General features: G+C 51.0%; 1 protein-coding gene across 1 annotated transcript in view; it reads right to left on the reverse strand.

The window, feature by feature from the left end:
* GNG4 (G protein subunit gamma 4) overlaps positions 1-20,921 on the reverse strand; it is a 94,622-nt gene that overhangs the window by 25,350 nt on the left and 48,351 nt on the right. The window contains exons 2-3 of the mRNA XM_050770434.1: positions 18,002-18,113; positions 7,261-7,369 (exon numbers count right to left, since the gene is read on the reverse strand). Coding sequence (XP_050626391.1) covers positions 7,261-7,347 — 87 coding nt within the window. The 5' untranslated portion in view covers positions 7,348-7,369; positions 18,002-18,113. The remainder of the gene's footprint in view (positions 1-7,260; positions 7,370-18,001; positions 18,114-20,921) is intronic.

Here is a 20,921-nt window from a genome sequence, read left to right on the forward strand (position 1 = left end):
CGTTTTTCCTCCACGAATCGTGCAGACCTCTCTGAATTGGCACTATTACTCTTTCTTTCTTTTGCAACCCCAGAACTGCTTAATGCAGTTATATTTTCCTTTCTCTTCCCAATGACAGATCTCCCCTTTATTTTCCTAGGCGGCAAATGCCTTCTTTTCCTTCCTTCCTCCTTAGAAACTCTTCTGAGCACAGTAAGCTACAGAGCCTGGCGATGGGCCCTACGGTTGGCTACACACTGTGCCATCCCGGGGGCTCACTTTTGGTTTCCTGCTGGTACCTGCCCTTGCCTGGGATGTCCTCTCTGGGTTCCCATCTGCCGTGCTCTCACCTGGGAGCCAGCTCTGTGGGCCTAGGCGTTGCCATGATTCCTCCCATGGACCCTCCAGCTGGTTCCCATGCAGCCTGCCCCCCCATCGTGTGCACATTCACCCACTCCGCATTCTCACCGTGCGGTCAGTATGGGCCTAGCCTTCTCTTCTTCCCTGGAAAATCCATCTCAGTGTTTTCTTTCTTTTTTTTTTTTTTAGATGCAGTCTTGCTGTCTTGCCCAGGCTGGAGTGCAGTGGTGCAATCTCGGCTCACTGCAACGTCCGCCTCCCGGATTCGAGCAATTCTCCTGCCTCAGCCTCCCGAGTAGCTGGGGCTACAGGCGCGTGCCAGCACGCCCGGTTAAGTTTTGTATTTTCAGTAGAGATGGGGTTTCCCTATGTTGGTCAGGCTGGTCTCAAACACCAGCTGGGTGTGGTGGCTCACGCCTGTAATCCAGCACTTTGGGATGCCAGGGCGGGTGGATCATGAGGTCAGGAGTTTGAGACCAGCCTGACCAACATAGTGAAACCCCATCTCAGTGTTGTCATCTGTCCCTGGTATTTCTGACATGTGTGTGCAAATTCAGTGGATTCTAAAAACTGCTCCTCTCCTCCTTCCCCAGGGTTGCCTTCTGTCATTTCCTGTCCAGGCTCCCTCTTTCCTTCCTCCTCTCTGGCAGTTAACCTTGCACCCATCCCAGAAAGGCCACTGCCTTTCCCTGGTGACTTCCTCTTTCTTCCCTCCTCAAGGCCCTTGACAGCTCCCCTTTCTTTCCATATTCTTATAGTCTGGCTGATACCAAGATGCACCTTTTTTTTTTTTTTTTTTTTTTTTTGTCAAGCGTTGCATCACATAGATTTTTCTGCAAAGTCACACTGTGCCCGGAAACCAGGGATGTCTAGGGCTGAAAACCATGTGTGAGCTTCACACTCATTAGGGTGACTATTAATAAAAAAACAGACATCACTAGATCATCAGGGAAATACAAATTAAAGCTACAGCAAGATATCATGTCAAACCTGTTAGGATGGCCATTATCAAAAATACACAAGATAACAAGTGTTGCTGAGTTTGGAGAAAAGGGAACGCTGGTATGCCATTGGTGGGAATTAAATTAGTACAGCCATTTTGGAAAACAGTGTGGATGTTTTTCAAAAATTAAAAATAGAACTACCATACGATCCAGCAATCCCACTAGTAGGTATATAACCCGAGGATATGAAATCAGTATGTCAAAGAAAGATCTGTGCTTCTGTGTTCATTGCAGCATTAGTCAAAACAACCAAGTTATGGAATCAGCCTGTCTAACAACGAGTGAATGGATAAAGAAAATGTGGTATATTTACACAATGGAATACTACTGAGCCCCAAAAAAGGAGGAAATCTTGTTATTTGAGAAAATATGGGTAACCCTGAAGGATATTATATTAAATGAAATAAGCCATGCACAGGACAAATCCTGCATGATTTCACTTATATGTGGAGTGTAAAAGAGTCAACCTTATAGAAATAGAGAGTACAATGGTGGCTACCTGAGGCTGTGGAGCAGTGAGATTAGAGAGACGTTGGTCAAAGGACACAAAGTTTCAGGGCTGGCTGCTGTGGCTTAGGCCTGTAATCCCAGCACTTTGGGAGGCTGAGGCGGGAGGATCACCCGAGAGGAGGAGTTTGAGACCAGCCTGGCCAACATGGCGAAACCCCGTCTCTACTAATAATACAACAATTAGCTGGATGTGGTGGTGCACACTTGTAATCCCAGCTACTCAGGAGGCTGAGGCAGGAGAATTGCTTGAACCCGGGATGCAGGGCTTGCAGTGAGCCGAGATTGCGCCATTGCACTCCAGCCTGGGTGACAGAGCAAGACTCCATCACAAAAAAAAAAAAAAAAAAAAAAAAAGGAAAATTCAGCCAGAAGAAATAAATTAAAGAGATTTATTGCACATCGTGGTGACTACAATTAATAACAAGGTATTGTACACTTGAAAATTGCTAAGAGAATAGGTTTGAAGGGTCCTCACCACAAAAAACTAAGTATGTGAGAGAATACATATGTTAAATGGCTTGACTTAGCCATTCCACAATGTATGCCTATGTCAAAAACTTCATGTTGTACACCATAAATATCCACCATCCCCCTTGGTACTGTCGTTGTGATAGTGAGTGACTTTAATTTTTACTTGTCAATTAAAGTAAATACATTAATTTAAAAAAAAAACAAAAAACAAGTACTGGTCAGGACGTGGAGAAGCTGGAATTCCTATGCATTGCTGGTAATGATGTGAAGTGATGAAGCCTCTGTGCAAACAGTGTGACAGTTCCTCCAAAGGTTGAACATAAGGCCGGGCGCAGTTGCTCACGCCTGTAATCCCAGCACTTTGGAAGGCCAAGGCAGGCGGATCACCTGAGGTCAGGAGTTCGAGACCAGCCTGGCCAACATTTGGTAAAACCCTGTCTCTACTAAAAACAAAAATTAGCTGGGTGTAGTGGTGCACGCCTGTAATCCCAGCTACTCGGGAGGCTGAGGGAGGAGAACCGCTTGAACTCAGGAGGCAAAGGTTGCAGTGAGCTGAAATCATGCCGCTGCACTCCAGCCTAGGCGACGGAGTGAGACTCTGTCTCTCAAAAAAAAAAAAAAAAAAAAAAAAGTAAAAAGGTTGAACATAGAGTTACCATATGATCCAGCAATTCCACTTATGGGTACCCACAAGAACCAAAGTAAAGACTCCAGGCCGGGAGTGGTGGCTCACGCCTGTAATCCCAGCATTTTGGGAGGCCGAGGTGGGTGGATCACAAGGTGAGGAGATCGAGACCACCATCCTGGCTAACACGGGGAAACTTCGTCTCTACTAAAAATACAAAAACAAAATTAGTCAGGTGTGGTGGCGGGTGCCTGTAGTCCCAGCTACTGGGAAGGCTGAGGCAGGAGAATGGTGTGAACCTGGGAGGCGGAGCTTGCAGTGAACCGAGATCACGCCACTGCACTCCAGCCTGGGTGAAAGAGTGAGACTCCATCTCAAACAACAACAACAACAACAACAACAATAAACAAAGACTCCAACAGATACTTGCATACCCATGTTCATAACAGCATTATTTACAATAGTCCAAAGGTGGAGATAACCCAAGTGTCCATCAATGGATGAATGGATAAACAAAATGTGGTCTATCCATGCAGTGGAATACAACTCAGCCCTGAAAAGGAATGATGTTCTGATACAGGCTACAACATAGATGGATCTTGAGGACAATAAGTTGAGTGAAATAAGACAGGAACAAAAGGACAAATGATCCCACTTATATGAGATACCTAGCGCAGTCAAATTCATAGAGGAAAAAAGTAGAATGGTGGTCACCAGGGATGGGCAGGGCAAATGGGGAGTTGGCACTGAATGGGTACAGAGTTTCTGTGTGGGAACATGAGAAGGTGCTGGAGATGGATGGTGGTGATGGTTGCACAATATTGTGAATGCACCTAATACTGCTGAATTGAATTGTACATTTAAAAATGGTTAAAATGATAAATTGTATGTTATATATTATTGTTCAAGGTTGTCCAAGCAAGAAAAACAACAACAACAACAAAAACCACCCATATGTGCTCATGCATCTCTGGCACAGATGCAGTTCCTAGGTTCAGCTCTCTCCTCAGGTGGCCATGGCATTCTCTCTTCAATGACAACATTCTGTTTCCACCAACTCTGCTTCTGAACCGAATCTGACACAGCTGTCATTGGCCTACTCCCTGGAATTACCACAGGATCTGAATTAGCCTCTGGCAGGCCCTCTGAGGAATCTTGCATCCATGCTTCCATTACAGTCAGCACAGCAATACGGTGACCTATCCCGTTTTTTTTTTTTTTTTTTTTTTTTTTTTTTGAGATGGGGTCTTGCTCTGTTGCCCAGGCTGAAGTGCAGTGGCACAATCTTGGCTCACTTCAACCTCCACCTCCTGGGTTTAAGTGATTCTTCTGCCTCAGCCTCCTGAGTAGCTGGGATTATAGGTACGTGCCACCACACCTGGCTAATTTTTGTATTTTTTAGTAGAGATGTGGTTTCACCATGTTGGCTAGGCTAGTCTCGAATTTCTGACCTCAGGTGATTCGCCTGCCTCGACCTTCCAAAGTGCTGGGATTACAGGCGTGAGCCACCGTGTCTGGGCTGCCTATCCCTTTGATTGAATACCACCTGAGTAACTGATACGGTTTGGATCGTGTCCCTGCCCAAATCTTAAGTCGAATTGTAATCCCCAGTGTTGAAGGTAGGGCGTGGTGGGAAGTGATTGGACACGGGGGTGGTTCCTCATGAAGGGTTTAAAACCATCCCCCTTGGTACTGTTGTCATAATAGTGAGTGAGTTCTCAAGAGATCTGGTTGTTTAAAAGTGTGTAGCACTTTGGGAGGCCGAGGCGGGCGGATCACGAGGACAGGAGATCAAGACCATCCTGGCTAACATGGTGAAACCCCGTCTCTACCAAAAATACAAAAAATTGGCCGGGCGTGGTGGCAGGTGCCTGTAGGCCCAGCTACTGGGGAGGCTGAGGCAGGAGAATGGCATGAACCCGGGAGGTGGAGGTTGCAGTGAGCTGAGATCGCGCCACTGCACTCCAGCCTGGGCGACAGAGCGAGACTCCGTCTCAGAAAAAAAAAAGAAAGAAAGAAAGAAAGAAAGAAAGAAAGAAAGAAAAGTGTGTAGCGCCCCCCGCTTCTCTCTCTTTCTCCTGCTATGTAAGATGTGCCTGCTCACCCTTCACCTTCTGCTATGATTGTAAGTTTCCTGAGGCCTCCCCGCCCTCCGCCCCAAGAAGCCAAGCAGATGCCGGCATCGTGCCTGCTGGACCACCTGTGGAACCACGGGCCAGTCACACTTCTTCATAAATCCCCCAGTCTCAGGTATGTCTTCACGGCAATGTGAGAATGAACTCATACAGTAGTAACTCATTTGTCTTTAACTTTCCTCCGTCTTTCAGTGACAGCGTGTGTGCCTAAGTGACTCTTGAAGAAGCGTTCATTCGTGAGGACACCCGGTCCCCACAGGGGCTCCTGGGGTGGTGTTTGTGGCAGGTGAAGATGCTATTGCAGAATTTATCTTCCTTGCCGGAAGAGAACGCCCGGGCAAAACAGAATTGCCTTATAGCCCAAACTGGGACCCACGGTCTTTTCAGGCCTCTGGCCGTGGGGCTTGACAGTTGGATTCTAACTTCTCTCTCCCTAGTGCCTCCCACGTTTACTCTCCATGTTCTGTTGCTTTTCTTGGTGTGTTTGCCTCCCTGATCCCATCTTTGCTGTCTGCTCCACACTGTACCCGATTTCTGCCCCTCCTTGCCTCTCCTGATTACTCAGAGCTTCAACTACCTCCTCGCCTCTGACAACTCCGTCTATTGCTGACAGGTTGGTGCACCTCAAACACCTGTCACCTCATGGCTCCGGCTTCTGCACCTGTGTGCATGGCACCCTCCTCCCATAGCTCTCTTCCCAGCACAACCTGCAGCTCTTCCAGCTGCCCAGCTGCTCCACACGAACCGTGATTAGCTCACACTGGCCTTTCCTCCTCCACTATCAGCTCAGAGCCAGCCACAGCTCACAACTCCGAGAAGTCTTCCCTGATCCACACGGAGGAGACTGTCGCCTTCACATGTCTCTCCCAGGACCCTGCAAGTATAGATTAGGTGCCCAGCAATGGCTTTCACCACAGTCCTCATCCTTTTCCTGTCTGCACTGCTGGAGCACGGGATGCCTGCAACATTCATTTGAAACCTCTTTCTACACTATTGGGACCTGCTCTGTCTTAGAATTGTTTCTGGGTGCTAACCTTGCTCCCTCCTCTAGCCTGGAGACCAAGGACTGACATCTAATTTGCAGTTGGTATCGGTATGTATGAGATGTAGATGCTCTAGTAACATGGGTCCAGTGATACCGACTTACATCACGCTGGATTCCTTCCTTGCTTCATATACCCTCATGTCACTTTCTGTGCATATTTTCTGCCTCCTTAGAGAGGTTGTACCCCCAGAGCTCCAGGGGAAAAAATAACTGTCCATACAGAGGCTCGTGTGTCTGTGGCCTTGGGGAACACAAATCAGGGGTCTCAGTTGGGCATCTGGGATTCAAAAAACACAGAATCCATGGCAACGGGCGACTCCTGAGGGCGGGGTCAGGGAGGCTGGGCCGATAGAAGGCTTCAGGAGTCGCCCATTGCCAAATATTCTGTGTTTTTTGAATCCCAGATGCCCAAGTGAGACCCCTGATTTGTGTTCCCCAAGACCACAGACACAGGGAGCCTCCTGGCATCAGGCTCCTGACACCAGAGTTGGGGTTCCTTTCAACTCTATTACAGTGAATGAGCGCCATGCTCACGCACTCATTCAGAGCCACATGCTTTGCCTGGCCTCCTGCTCACCTCTGAGTGGCATCTGGAGAAGACGTGGCCTCATCTTGCTTCAATCCTCCGAGCGTGAAGAGACCTGCACTCATCAGTGAAATGAATACAACAGGAGGTGTCTGGAGCCTTTCTTCACTTTCCCCAAAGGAGTATTTGACAAACCCAGGCAAGGTTCAGAGCTCCACCCTCAACAATAATCCTGTCAAAATATCCGATGTTGTTGAACCTCAGAGGCACTGTATCACAGCAGAAAAGCGATTGATCTCATGGCTAAACTCTCTTTCTTGCTTATTGGCACGACAACAGAGCTAAATAGAGCCGAGATGAATTATGAGTCTATTTTTGGTGACTCCTTGTGGAATTCATGCGCACTGTGTGTTTTGCATCCTTTGAATCCTTGGGCACACTTAGAACTCTGAAGCAAACACTCATTTGTAAATGTTACAGCTGCCAAGGTTGGCTGGATGCTGTGCTGGGTGACGTGTTAACTCTCACAGGGCTGCTGTGGAAGCAGGAAGAATGTTTTGAGCTGAGCTTCGGGCAGAGGGTGGGGCTGACGCACGCATGCTTACCTTGACCCTGTCCATACAGGCTTCCATCTTTAGCTGTTCCACAGCTTTCCTGGCTTGGGAGATGCTAGTGGTGCTGTTATTAGACATGCCCTCTTTTATTCTACTGCCCCTAGAAGTAACCAAATAGAAGGGTTAGAAGAGCTGCTTTTCCAAGGGTAGGGGACCCACCTCCCACCACCTACAGCTTCTCTGTCCAAGCCGGGGGGCATCTGGGAGCACGGGCAGCATTCGGTAGAAAACCCTCCTGGGACAAGAGAAAGGAATGCCTCATTCGAGTAAGAGGAGCAAGACATGATGCTTTTGTTTGGAAAAACTTTCTCAGTCCCGGGGAGAGTAAGAACAGAAGGTTCCAGAACAACTTCTCCATCACCCCCACCGCTGCCACCACCATCACCCCCATGACCATAAGTAATGCTTGACATTTGTGTAGTGCTTTGTGAATCATCAATCACTTTCACACACATTTGGTCATTCATTCCTCTAGCGGCCCATAGAGTTGGTAGGACGATATTAATTTCTGTTTTGCAAAGGAACAAAGTGCAAAAATCAGAGAAATTAAACCAATAGCCAAAGGTCCTACAGCCAACATTTGTGGATCCAGAACCCGGACTTAAAGCTTCGAAGCCTAGCTGAGTGTCTCAAATGGCCTCTTCTAACAATCTATGACTCAAAACACACATTTCTAATGAATAAAATTGCTTTATTAATTTTAATTTGTTGTCCTTCCAAAAAGTTTACAGACTTTGTGTTGGGAGTTTGTTTGCAACAATAAACACACACACACACGCACACACACACACACACACACTCTTTCTCTCTGTCACCCCTATCCCAAGCATGTATTTGTTTTCTAGAGGGAGGCGGAAGAAATTCTCCCTAACCCAACACACATGGATGCCCGTGACTAAGACCACCGTAGTGCTACCTGTTTCACAGAAAGCATGTGCTACACACATCACAGTTGCCCCGTCTAATAAGAATCTGCTTCAAAGGAAGCCTAACAACTAAAGCCTGAGAGCTGGGGGACAGGTCACTGTGAGCAGAAACACAAGTGACACTGGTTCCCAAAGGTACAGATGAGGTGGGAGGAGGCCCTGGCCATCATCTTTTGTTTCTGTTTATATTTTATTTCGGTTTTAGGTTTTTTTTCCCACCTCACAATTGTTGGACTTTATTGTATTAATTTACTTCAGTATGTAAACCATCAATCATACTTTCAAAGTTAAAATGATGCTAATTGATATTCTCACAGGCATCACTTTCACTGCCCATTCCAATCCTTTTCTCCCCTCCCACCTACCTCTTATGGGCAACCAATCATATTGGACTCCGGTCTATTCTTTCCTATGCTTCTTTTTTCCTTCCTTCCTTCCTTCCTTCCTTCCTTCCTTCCTTCCTTCCTTCCTTCCTTCCTTCCTTCCTTCCTTCCGTCTCTCTTTCTTCTCTCTCTCTCTCTTTCTTTCTGTCTTTCTCTCTCTCTCTTTCTTTCTTTTTTTCTTTTTTTCTTTCTTTCTTTCTGATGGGGTCTCACTCTGTCACCCAAGCTGTAATGCAGTGGCGCAATCACAGCTCACTGCAGCCTCAAACTCCTGCCTCAGCCTCCTGAGTAGCTGAGACTACAGGTGTGTGCCGCCATGCCTGGCTAATTAAAAACAATTTTTTTTTTTTTTTTTTTTTGTAGACTGGGCCTCACTATGTTTCCCAGGCTGGTCCTGTGTTTATTTTCATAGAAAGTAAGCAGTTACATGTGTATTTTATTCTTTCTCCTTTCTTACACAAAAAGATAACGTGTGTGTGTGCTTTTAAACTTTGTTTTTATATTTAACAACACATTTTAGAAAGCACCACATATTAGTTCATTGATATGCAAAAAAGATCTTTCTTATAACTACATAGTACTCATTCTTTCTTATAACTACATAGTACAGTACAGTACTCCATCGTGTGGATATCCTGTGTATTTTTCAATCCATATATTTATGGGCATTTACATATTCTCATATTGTTGTGGGTGTGTCTTCAAGGTACATTTCTGGAATTACTGGGTCAAAGGTAAATGCATATTTACTTTTGTGATATATTGCCAAATTCTTTTTTTTTTTTTGAAACAGAGTCTCGCTCTGTCACCCAGGCTGGAGTGCACTGGCCCAGTCTCGGGGAGGGCTCTGCACCGTGTGTGAGGGAGTGTGTTGGTGAGTAGGAGTGTGTGAGTGTGGGGTGGGGGTGAGTGTGTGTGAGAGTGTGTGGGGTGTGAGTGTGGGACAAAGTATGTGTGAGGGTGTGGGTGAGTGTGGGTAAGTGTGACTGTGTGAGGGTGTGGGGTGGGGTGCGTGTGATGACAGAGTGTGTGTTAGCGCGTGTGAGGGTGTGAGTTGGGGTGAGTGTGTGTGTGAGGGTGAGGGGTGGGGGTGTGTGTGTGTGAGACAGTGTGTGTGTGAGCATGTATGAGGGAGAGAGGTGGGGGTGAGTGTGTGTGTGAGGGTGGGTGAGCGTGAGGGTATAGGGTGGGGGTGAGTGTGAGTCTGTGTGAGAAAGTGTGTGGGTGAGGGGGTGGGGGTGTGTGAATGTGAGGGGTATGTGTGTGGGTGTCAGGGTGTGGGGTGGGGGTGTGAGTGTGGGAGGGTGTGGGGTGGGGTGAGCGTGAGCGTAGGACGGTGTGGGGTGGGGGTGAGCGTGAGTGTGGGAAGGCATGGGGTCGGGTGTGTGAATGTGGGGTGGGTGTGTGTGAGTGTGCATGTATGTGTGAGAGTGTGGGTGTGTGTGGGTGTGTGTCAGGGTGTGGGGTGGGGTGAGCATGAGTGTGGGAGGGTGTGGGATGGAGCGAGCATAAGTGTGGGAGGGTGTGGGGTGGGGGTGAGCGTGAGTGTGGGAGGGGTGTGGGGTGTGGGTGAGCGTGTGTGGGAGGCTGTGGGGTGGGGGTGAGCGTGTGAGTGTGGGAGGGTGTGTGGGGGTGGGGGTGAGCGTGTGGGAGGGTGTGGGGTGGGGGTGAGCGTGCATGTGGGAGGGTGTGGGGTGGGGGTGAGCGTGAGTGTGGGAGGGTGTGGGGGGGGGGGTGAGCGTGAGTGTGAGAGGGTGTGGGGTGGGGGTGAGAGTGTGAGAGGGTGTGGGGGGTGGGGGTGAGAGTGTGGGAGGGTGTGGGGTGGGGGTGAGTGTGTGGGAGGGTGTGGGGTGGTGTGAGAGTGTGGGAGGGTGTGGGGTGGTGTGAGAGTGTGGGAGGGTGTGGGGTAGGGGTGAGCGTGTGGGAGGGTGTGGGGTGGGGGTGAGCGTGAGTGTGGGAGGGTGTGGGGTGGGGGTGAGCGTGAGTGTGGGAGGGTGTGGGGTAGGGGTGAGCAGGTGGGAGGGTGTGGGGTGGGGGTGAGCGTGAGTGTGGGAGGGTGTGGGGTGGGGGTGAGCGTGTGGGAGGGTGTGGGGTGGGGGTGAGCGTGAGTGTGGGAGGGTGTAGGGTGGGGGTGAGCATGAGTGTGAGAGGGTGTGGGGTGGGGGGTGAGAGTGTGAGAGGGTGTGGGGTGGGGGTGAGTGTGTGGGAGGGTGTGGGGTGGGGGTGAGTGTGGGAGGGTGTGGGGTGGTGTGAGAGTGTGGGAGGGTGTGGGGTAGGGGTGAGTGTGTGGGAGGGTGTGGGGTGGGGGTGAGCGTGAGTGTGGGAGGGTGTGGGGTGGGGGTTAGCGTGTGGGAGGGTGTGGGGTGGGGGTAAGCGTGAGTGTGGGAGGGTGTGGGGTGGGGGGTGAGCGTGAGTGTGGGAGGGTGTAGGGTGGGGGTGAGCATGAGTGTGAGAGGGTGTGGGGTGGGGGTGAGCGTGAGTGTGGGAGGGTGTGGGGTGGGGGTGAGCGTGTGGGAGGGTGTGGGGTGGGGGTGAGCGTGAGTGTGGGAGGGTGTGGGGTGGGGGTGAGCGTGAGTGTGGGAGGGTGTAGGGTGGGGGTGAGCGTGAGTGTGAGAGGGTGTGGGTGGGGTGAGCATGAGTGTGGGAGGTTGTAGGGTGGGGGTGTGAGTGTGGGAGGGTGTGAGGTAGGGGTGAGTGTGGGAGGGTGTGAGGTGGGTTGTGTGAATGTGTGCATTGGATGTGTGCTGTGAGTGTGGGTGTGTGGGTGTGTGTCAGGGTTTGTGGTGGGGGTGTGAGTGTGGGAGGGTGTGGGGTGGGTGTGACTGTGGGGTGTGTGTAAGAGTGGTGGGTATCTGTGTGTGTGAGGGTGTGTGTCAGGGTTTGGGGTGGGGTGAGGGTGAGTGTGGGAGAGTGTGGGGTGGCGGGGTGTGTGTGTGTAAGGGTTAGGGTGTGTGTGAATACAGGCATATCTGAGAGCATGTGGGATGAATGTGTGTGTGAGTGTATGGAGTGTGAGTGTGAGAGTGTGTGGGTGAGTGTGTGTGTGTGTCTGGAGTGTGTGTGGGTATAAGTGTGAATGTGTGAGTCCTTGAGGACGTGTGCGCGGGTGCACAGGTGGGGCATGTGGCAGGGAGGGTACAGCTAATGTTACCAGCGAAGCAGCAGAGCCGACCCTCAGCCCCGTCAGGCCCCTGCAGCTGCCGTCGCCTCTCTCCCTCCCAGGCACTGTCAAGATGGCCCTGATCCCCCAGCCCTTCCTCATTCTTCCGCTGTTCAACAAGAAGGGCTCGTTTTCTACAGGCCCTACCCTCTCCGCCCAGGAGACTTCTGGCTGGAGGCTTCCTGTGGGAAGGTCCCGCCAGCGCGCTATGCTTTCCTTGTTGTGTCCAGGAGATGAAATAAGAGGGTGGGGGACCCTCTGGGGGTTCCATCCCTCCATGGCCTCCCTCTCAGGCCCTCCCTCTGAGGCCACCCTCCAACCCGTGTCTGCCACCCACAGCCCGGGCCCCTGGACCTGGCCCCCAGCGGGGGCTGTGCTCTCGGACTCCAGCCTCTCCCTTGGCCCCTTCTCTGCTGCTTCCTCCTCCCCTGGCTCCATATTTAGCCTCAATAGCATGATCCAACGCCTCCACCACTGTCTCCCAAGAGCTGTCTGCTTATCTGGCCCTTCCCTCTGTCCCTAAAACCTGCTTCGGTGTGGACCCAACTCCTCCCCTCTCCACACTCACTGAGGGGCTGCTCGGCACTGCTGGAGAGACCCCCACTAAAGTCTGCCCTTCAGACAGCCACACTCCAGCCTTTGCGAGGCCCTCAGAGCTACCTGGCAATAGGACCCCTTGCTCCAAATCATCTCCCCTCTCTTCATCCTCCTCTTCCAGTCTTCATAACTTCCTCATCACTTCTGACCTTTGCTCCTCAGCAGAGGACCTCAGCCCCTCTGTCTACACAGAATGGCCATTAGGACAGGACCCTCCTTAATGTTCCCCACCCCACCTACTCCACTCCACACCCACATCCATCTTTGTTTCCACTCAGGGCAGCAGCTCTTCCTCCACAGCAGGGGCTGTAGGACACCACCCACAGTTGCCCCCAGTGGCTGCCCTGCCGGCAGGGCCGTCTTTCCTCTCCAGGGGCTAACAATGGCAGACTCACTTTCTCGTCTCCCTTGCTGTCGGGCCAGAGCACGTGTGTCAGGAACATGGCTGTGCTTTGGTCAAGGATAGGCTGAGGTAAACATCCAGAGTGACTCAGCAAGTTTAGAGCGCAGGCGTATAACTCCACTTGTTATCACAGCCATATTGCCGTTACATGGGAAGGCCCATCATTTGGCTGTAAGCCACTATTGTTTGTAAAAGGTATTACTGCCCTGCTGACATTGTACAGGCATGCTGGTGCCCAGAGAAAGAGAGCCAAAGCTGTCCATTTTGCAGCAGACGGGGGGAGCCAGGGCATAGCACAGCTCAGCTCGTGCCCAGAGAGAGAAAGAGTTAAGCTGCTGACCCTGAAGGCAGGGGAGAGCCGGCCATGCAGCTGTGTGTGGGAGCTGGCTGCTGAGAGGAGCCACAGAGCCAGAACAGACAGCCGAGTCAAGGTGGACAGTGTGAGAGAGCTAGTGTGAGTCAGCTGCTGATGAGACACCTGCTGGATAAAACTACATTTCGCCTGCTTATGGCCCCACGAGTGTTCTTTCAGCTGTCTGCCCATCTGCCCACTCTCCTCGAACCTCAGCATGGGCTGGAACCTGACCCCAAGCAGGGCATTTGGTATAGTCGTGAGCCTGACAATGTGACCTTGTCCTCAGTGGGACACTAGGGGAAATCTGCAGGGACTCATAGGGAGGGTTCTCCTCCCTGATGGAGGGACAAGGGGAGAAAGCTCTGTGTTTGACCACCTTGACTGAGTTGTGTTTGCAGCTGCCAGAGCCATATAACCACTGGGGAATCAACCAAGGACAGGGTCAGGAGGCTAGTGGAGAAAATGACCTGGATCCTTGAGCTGGGTGGTCCTCGGAGGTCTATTCCTGATCCTTGAAATGAGAAAACGTACTCCTCATGGTTCAGGCCATATTTGTTGGGTCATCTGTCATTTGCATCTTCTCAGCCAAGGCTAACACTTCACAGGGGGGTAGACCAACCCCTCCCTGAGGGATCTGCCCTACACTCACCCCTCCGTCCTGTAATGTCCACGTCTCTGGGCTCTTCCTCCTCGGAATATGCAAATATATTTATGCAGTTTGCACCTGACCATCTTAAAACAAGCAACAACATCAACAGTCTTACCTCCCTGCGATCTTCTGCATTCTTGCCTAAGAAGGTGGAGAGGCCGGGCACAGTGGCTCACGCCTGTAATTCCAGCACTTTGGGAGGCAGAGGCAGGGTGGATCACTTGAGGTTAGGAGTTTGAGACCAGCCTGACCAATATGGTGAAACCCCCTGTCTACTAAAAATACAAAAATTAGTCAGGCATGGTGGTGGGTGCCTGTAGTCCCAGCTACTTGGGAGGTTGAGACAGGAGAATTGCTTGAACCTAGAAGGCAGAGGTTGCAGTGATCCGAGATTGCAGCACTGCACTCCAGCCTGGGTGACAGAGTGAGACTCTGTCTCAAAAAAAAAAAAGAAGAAGAAGGTGGAGAGGTAACAACAGATTCCCATGAGAGGCCCCTCAGTAACTAAAGGAAGAGATTCTAATGTAAGGATGAAAAGCCCTCTTTTGAGAGCACTGAATAAATAGGCCTGCTCCACAGTCTGCTCTGCTGCCCTCAGCTCACCCTGATACTGTTTCTAGGACAGTCACTCTTGTTGCCCTCAGTGATCCTTAAGTGATTTCGTGTGTGGGTGTTTGTGTTTTCTCTTCCCAAGGGGCTGCTCTGGCTTCTCCCAGCACTGTGGCCCTGCACGCCTGGATGTCCGTATTTTACAATCTCCCAGGCTGATTCTGGCCTGTACCGAAGGTGGAGCACCCCTGCTGGCCGTGAGCCGCTTCCACTTCGTGATTCTTTGGTATCCACCAAATTACCTTGCACGAGACACGCAGGGTGTCTCATGTACCTTAGGGGCTATCTCAACCAGTCCTTTTTGAATTTTAATGTGCATATGTATCGCCTGAGGATTTTCAAATGCAGATTTTGATCAAGGGGCTCTGGGGTAGGGGCTGAGATCCTGCGTTTCTAACGAGCTTCGTGAGGCTGTGGTCCACGGACCACACTTTGAGTAGCAAGGCTCCGAATCACCGACTGTTGGTATTGCAGGGGAACATGGAGGTCCATTTCCAGTCCTCTTATTTTTCAGATGAGGAAACATATTCAAGGAGGTTAGATAACATAGTTTCCCAGAGCTCCTCAGCAGGAGAGGAAGGAAGCACTGCTCCGCCACTGCTCCCGGCTCATTACACCTTGGCCTAGTGGCGCTTAGGATTTCATTCCCCACACTTGGTCTGTCCTGCTGTCCTGGAACAGACTCATCCCCTGGGTGATCCTAACCTTGCTTAATCTGGGAGTGAGATGGCAGGAAGGAGCCCCTTCCCTGAGGTGGGCAAAAAACTGAGGAAATCCCTGGTGGGGGAGAAGGAAATGGCTTTTGCCAATGGCGCTCAAGACAACCACATGCTTTAAAGATAGAGCCCTGTGAGAAGGTTTCGGAGGCCCTGCTTCTCCTACCTGGCCAGGTGCCCTTGAGGCTTGACCTGAATAACACCCCTGCCTTTCTGAGACTGTCTGGACGCCGTACTTCCATGGGGACTCAGGTACGTCTCCCTGCACAGACATTCATGAGCTTGCACATCTCACCTGGACCCAAGAAGAAAAATGGAAGTAGGGACAGAGAAGAGCTGCAACAAATCTCCACAGGCACACTGGCTACTGGCGACACTGACTACCGGCGACGCGGGCTGCCGGCGACACGGGCTGCTGGGGACGCTGACTACCAGGGACGCTGACTACCGGAGACGCTGACTACTGGCGACATTGACTACCGGCCACACTAGCTACTGGCCACACTGACTACCGGAGACAATGACTACCGGCCACACTGTCTACCGGTGATGCTGGCTACCGGTGACACTGGCTACTGGAGACACTGACTACCAGAGACACTGACTACCGGCGACACTGACTACCAGCCACACTAGCTACTGGCCACACTGACTACCGGAGACACTGACTACCGGCGACACTGACTGCTGGCCACACTGGCTACCGGCCACACTGACTGGGCTTTTGCTTTCTAGAAGATGAGGCAAGGGGGAAAAGGGACCACTTGCTTAGGGTTGGCCCCTGGGGCCACGTGCTCACACAGCTCTTTCTTTCCAGGTACACAGGAATGTGCTTATGCACACAGGTTGCACCAGGGGTTTCTTGAGATGCAGCAGGGAACCTGTTGTAGGGGTCTGTGGTACCCCCACCAGGGAAATAAAGGAAAATCTTGAGTTCCTTCAAGGGAAATTCCAAGCTAGCCATGAGAAGTACATAAATGACTTGATAAGCAAGAAGGTAATAGTAGCTTAAAACAATAGCCAAAAAGCTAGAATTACGAGATGTTTGGTTTCCCTATGGAAACTAAAGATAACATCTTAACATATGTCTCTGAGTTGTTTTTCAGAAACCTGGCCCCCTACTGAATGAATCTGCTGGCACAGATACCTCAGATGAGGGGGAACTGAGGACTCAACTCTGACCGCCGCTCTTGGTTCTAAATTTCTTCGTGGGCCAGGTGCGGTGACTCACGCTTGTAATCCCAGCACTTTGGGAGGCAGAGGTGGGTGGATCACTTGAGATCAGGAGTTCGAGGCCAGCCTGGCCAACATGGTGAAACCCCATCTCTACTAAAAATGCAAAAAAAATTAGCCGGGTGGGATGGCGTGCGCCTGTAATCCCAGCTACTCAGGAGGCTGAGGCAGGAGAATTGCTTGAACCCGGGAGGCACAGGTTGCAGTGAGCCGAGATCATGCCACTGCACTCCAGCCTGGGTGACAGAATGAGACGCTATCTCTAAATTAATTAATTAATTAATTAATTAATTTCTTCCTGAGGGGCCTGGAGGGAGTCCTGCCCACAAACCAGAGCTAACATTGTTTTTTGCTGACTCCAACATTTAAAACAAAGCTTCTTTTCCTTAACTAATTGCAAATCAGAAGATCTTTAAATCTATCCATGACCTCTATGCCCTGGCTTCAAGATACCCGCCCTTTTCAGCCAAAATCAGTGTGTAACCGCCATGTGTTGATTTTACAATCTTACTTGTAACTTCTGCTTTCCTGAAATGTACCCCCGACTTAAAAAACCCTTACCTGCAAGCCACTGGTCAGGATTTGAGCATGAGCCGCCGAGTCCTCCTTGCTTGGTGCCCAGCAATTAAACACCCTCCTTTCTTCCACTGCAAAACCTCGGTGGTCTTACCACACTGGGCAAGCAGACCCCGGTTTGCTCTGTAACATTCTTTTTTTTTGAGATGGAGTCTTGCTCTTTTACCCAGGCTGCGAGTGCAGTGGTGCGATCTGGGCTCACTACAACCTCCACCTCCTGGGTTCAAGCGATTCTCCTGCCTCAGCCTCCCGAGTAGCTGGGATTACAGGTGCGTACCACCATGCCTGGCTAATTTTTGTATTTTTAGTAGAGACGGGTTTCACCATGTTGGCCAGGCTGGTCTCAAACTCCTGACCTCAGGTGATCCACCCGTCTTGGCCGCCCAAAATGCTGGGATTACAGGTGTGAACCCCTGCGTACGATCATGCCCTGTAATATTCTGATGGGCTGCATCTTGCAGCACACAACTCAGTAAATGCAAAGTTGGGGCTGGGAGACCAATGAAAGGTGGTTCCATCCCCAGTGCTTCTGATCTGACTTGACTTGGGGCACAGTATTTAGAATTTCTGGAAGACGGATGGCATTGTGCCTCTGCAGCCATCTCCCTAACTATGACTTCTGTCCATGAGCAGTTGATAAGTATCTGTCAGTAGAATACTGCAGCCAGCCTACAGCTATCCCTGAGCCTGAAGGGACCCAGCAGCTTAAACTGAGGATGGGGAGGGAGTGAGTGGTCGACCTCCTTTCATCCTTGCTCAACAAGGAGGCTCACCACGATAGCGTCTCTTTTCCCACAGGGAAGCATACAGCACAGTTCCCCAGCCAAGGCCCAGCAGCCCTCGGCGATGGCTCGGTTCTCCTCCTCTGCTCCCCCAACAGGGGCGCATCCACTCACATAGGGGATAACAGGAGGTGGTAAAAGGTTTCTAAGGGCTCCATGTCTGCCATGGAGGGTGGGAGAAGGGGACAGGACAGTGATGACTGCTAGAAGAAAATGACGCTGTGAGGACCTGGCCACCATCAAGGATCCTGAGAACTGAGTCTCACCCTGGCCCCCACACACGCTCCTGGCGAAGACACCTGCTGTCCCCCTGCCCCTGCACAGGGTAAGTCACTCTCCTTACCTGCTGAGAGGCAGCCGTGTGACAGGCCCGGGAAGGGGACAGAGGCTGGCGGCGGCAGCAGCGGTCAGTCGTCAGATGAGAGGCGAATTCAGAGCTGCTGCTTTGAGGTCACCTGAAAGCACAACCAGAGATGTGTCTAGAGGTGTGGGGACCCCCTGACATTGTTCCCAGCGTCCCCATCCACCCCATCCCATGGTTCCCCTCTCCTCAAGCTCAGCAGCCTTCCCCCAAAGCCTGGGGACTCCATATCAGACCTTGGGGAGATGGGGAGCTCAAGGCAGACAGAGAGCCCTCAGATCTGACCCAGAGCAGACTGGAAACACAACTTTGGGGCCACAGGCCACCCCAGGCCTCACCAGACTGCTCCCCTGGCCCCCGCAAACCTGCATGCCCAGTCCCTCTGCCACCCCCAACACGAGCAGCCCCAGCTCCAGCCAAACCTCTGTCAAATGTGTTTTCTTCTTATAAAAATATACACCTGGCCGGGCACAGCGGCTCATGCCTGTAATCTCAGCATTTTGGGAGGCCCAGGTGGGCAAATCAATGAGTTCATTCCCCAAGGGTTTACCGAGTGCTCTGCCCTACAGCATCCATCTCCAAGGGATCCTAATGAACTTGGAGCAAAGCTAAAAGCCCGGCAAGAATAAGCTGACAGACCTGTTTGCTCCCCTGGCTAAAATGGAATCCAAATTCATTTTGGCTTCAACTTCAGGGGAGATGGTTTGAAGTTATGTTTGGTGCATTTTTCTCAGCCTGTGCTATGGTCTGAATGTTTCTGTCCCCCCACCCCCCAGATTCCTATTTTGAAATCCAAAGCCCCAAAGTGATGCTATTAGGAGGTGGGACCTCTGAGAGGTGGTTAAGTCATGAGGACGGAGCTCTTATGAATGGGACTTGTGACCTTGTAAAGAGCTCTGACAGAGATCCAGGAATGCTTCATGTTTTAGTTTAGTTTTTTTTTTTTTTTAATTTGTTTGATTTGTGTGTGTGTGTGTGTGTGTGTGTGTGTGTGTGTATATATATATATATATTATTTTTTTTTTTTCTGTTGCCCAGGCTGGAGTGCAGTGGTGTGATCTCAGCTCACTGCAACTTCCGCCTCCCAGATTCAAGTGATTCTCCTGTCTCAGCCTCCCAAGTAGGTGGGATTACAGGTGCCCGCCAACACGCCTGGCTAATGTTTTTTTTCTGTTTTTGTAGAGACAGGGTTTCACCATGTTGGCCAGGCTAACCTTGAACTCCTGACCTCAGGTGGTGATCCACCCACCTCCCAAAGTGCTGGGACTACAGGCGTGAACCACCGCACCCGGCCTTTGTTTTGTATTTTAATATAACAGTGCTTCTTATACTTTTCCACCACATTCTGGGGAAAACAGACCCACTGAGGCAACTGGCTCCACTGACTCTGGCTACCCAAGGCCCCACCCAGAGGGCTGAGGTGCTGGCTCCAGGCAGAGCACCTGTAGGCTGCACCCACACTCCCCAGCCCATTGTGGGGAAGCCGTTCTCTACCATCGTTTCCCCAAATTTGGTTGGGATCAGAATCCTCTGGGAACGTAATGAGACTAAGGCCCTGCTCTACCCACCTCCATGACCTTAGAGTGCTGTCTTAGCTCTCTTGGGGATTCTGATAAAACCACTGCTCTATCGGCAACCAGAGCTTCTCAGACTTTGCTGTACATCTGAACCACTGTGGGGGACTTTCAAGGATCCTGATTCCAGCTGGATGGAGTGACTCATGCCTGTAAGCCCAGTGCTTTGGGAGGCTGCAGCAGAAGGATTGTTTGAGCCCAGGAGTTCAAGACCAGCCTGGGCAACACAGTCAGACCCCATCTTTACAAAAAATTAAAAAATTATCTGGGTGTGGTGGCACATGCCTGTGATCCCAGCTATTGAGGAGGCTGAGGCAGGAGGATTGCCTGAGCCTGGAAGTTTGAGGCTGCAGTGAGCTATAATCATGCTACTGCATTCCAGCCTGGGCAACAGAGACCCTGTCTCAAAAAATCCCAAAAATATAAAATTAAAAAAATAAAGATCTTGATGCTCAAGTCAAACCCCAGGCCTTTTAAGCCACAATCTCTGGGGGAGGACTGAGGAATCAGTGGATGTTGAAGCTTCCCAGGTGAGTTTTTTATTTTTATTTTTTGAGACAGGCTCACTCTGTTGCCCAGGCTGGAGTGCAGTGGTGTGATCTCGGCTCACTGCAACCTCCGACTCCCAGGTTCAAGTGACTCTCCTGCCTTAGCCTCCCAAGTACCTGGGATTACAGGTGCACGCCACCATGCCTAGCTTAATTTTTGTATTTTTAGTAGAAATGGGGTTTCACCATGTTGGTCAGGCTGCTCTTGAACCCCTGACCTCAAGTGATCCCCTCGCCTTGGCCTCCCGAAGTTCTGGGATTACAGGAGTGAGCCACCACACTCGGCCTTCCCAGGTGATTTTAATGTGCAGCCGTGTTTGAGACACGCTGCTCAAGTGTGCATCTAGCTGGAGCGTCCCACACTTTGGTGTCCCATCAGATGTCGTGTCACCCGGATCTCAGGCTCTCACTCAACAGGACTGGCTGGGGGAGGCTGGGGAGGTTGGGTGCTGCTACTCACAGCCTGGTGGGAGGCATCAGCTGCAGTATCCCCGGGAGCTCATTAGCAATGCAGAATCTCAGGTCCTACCCAAACCTATGAAGTCAAATCTACAGGTTTGCTGTTGTTGTTGTTGTTGTTTTTGAGACAGAGTTTCCCTCTGTTGCCCAGGCTGGAGTGCAGTGACGCCATCTTGGTTCACTGCAAGCTCCATCTCCCAGGTTCAAGTGATTCTCCTGCCTCAGCCTCCCGAGTAGCTGGGATCACAGGCGTGAGCCAACATGCTCGGCTAATTTTTGTATTTTTAGTAGAGACGGGGTTTCACCATGTTGGCCAGGCTA

The sequence above is a fragment of the Macaca thibetana genome, chromosome 1, assembly GCF_024542745.1.
Source record: "Macaca thibetana thibetana isolate TM-01 chromosome 1, ASM2454274v1, whole genome shotgun sequence".
NCBI lineage: Eukaryota > Metazoa > Chordata > Mammalia > Primates > Cercopithecidae > Macaca > Macaca thibetana.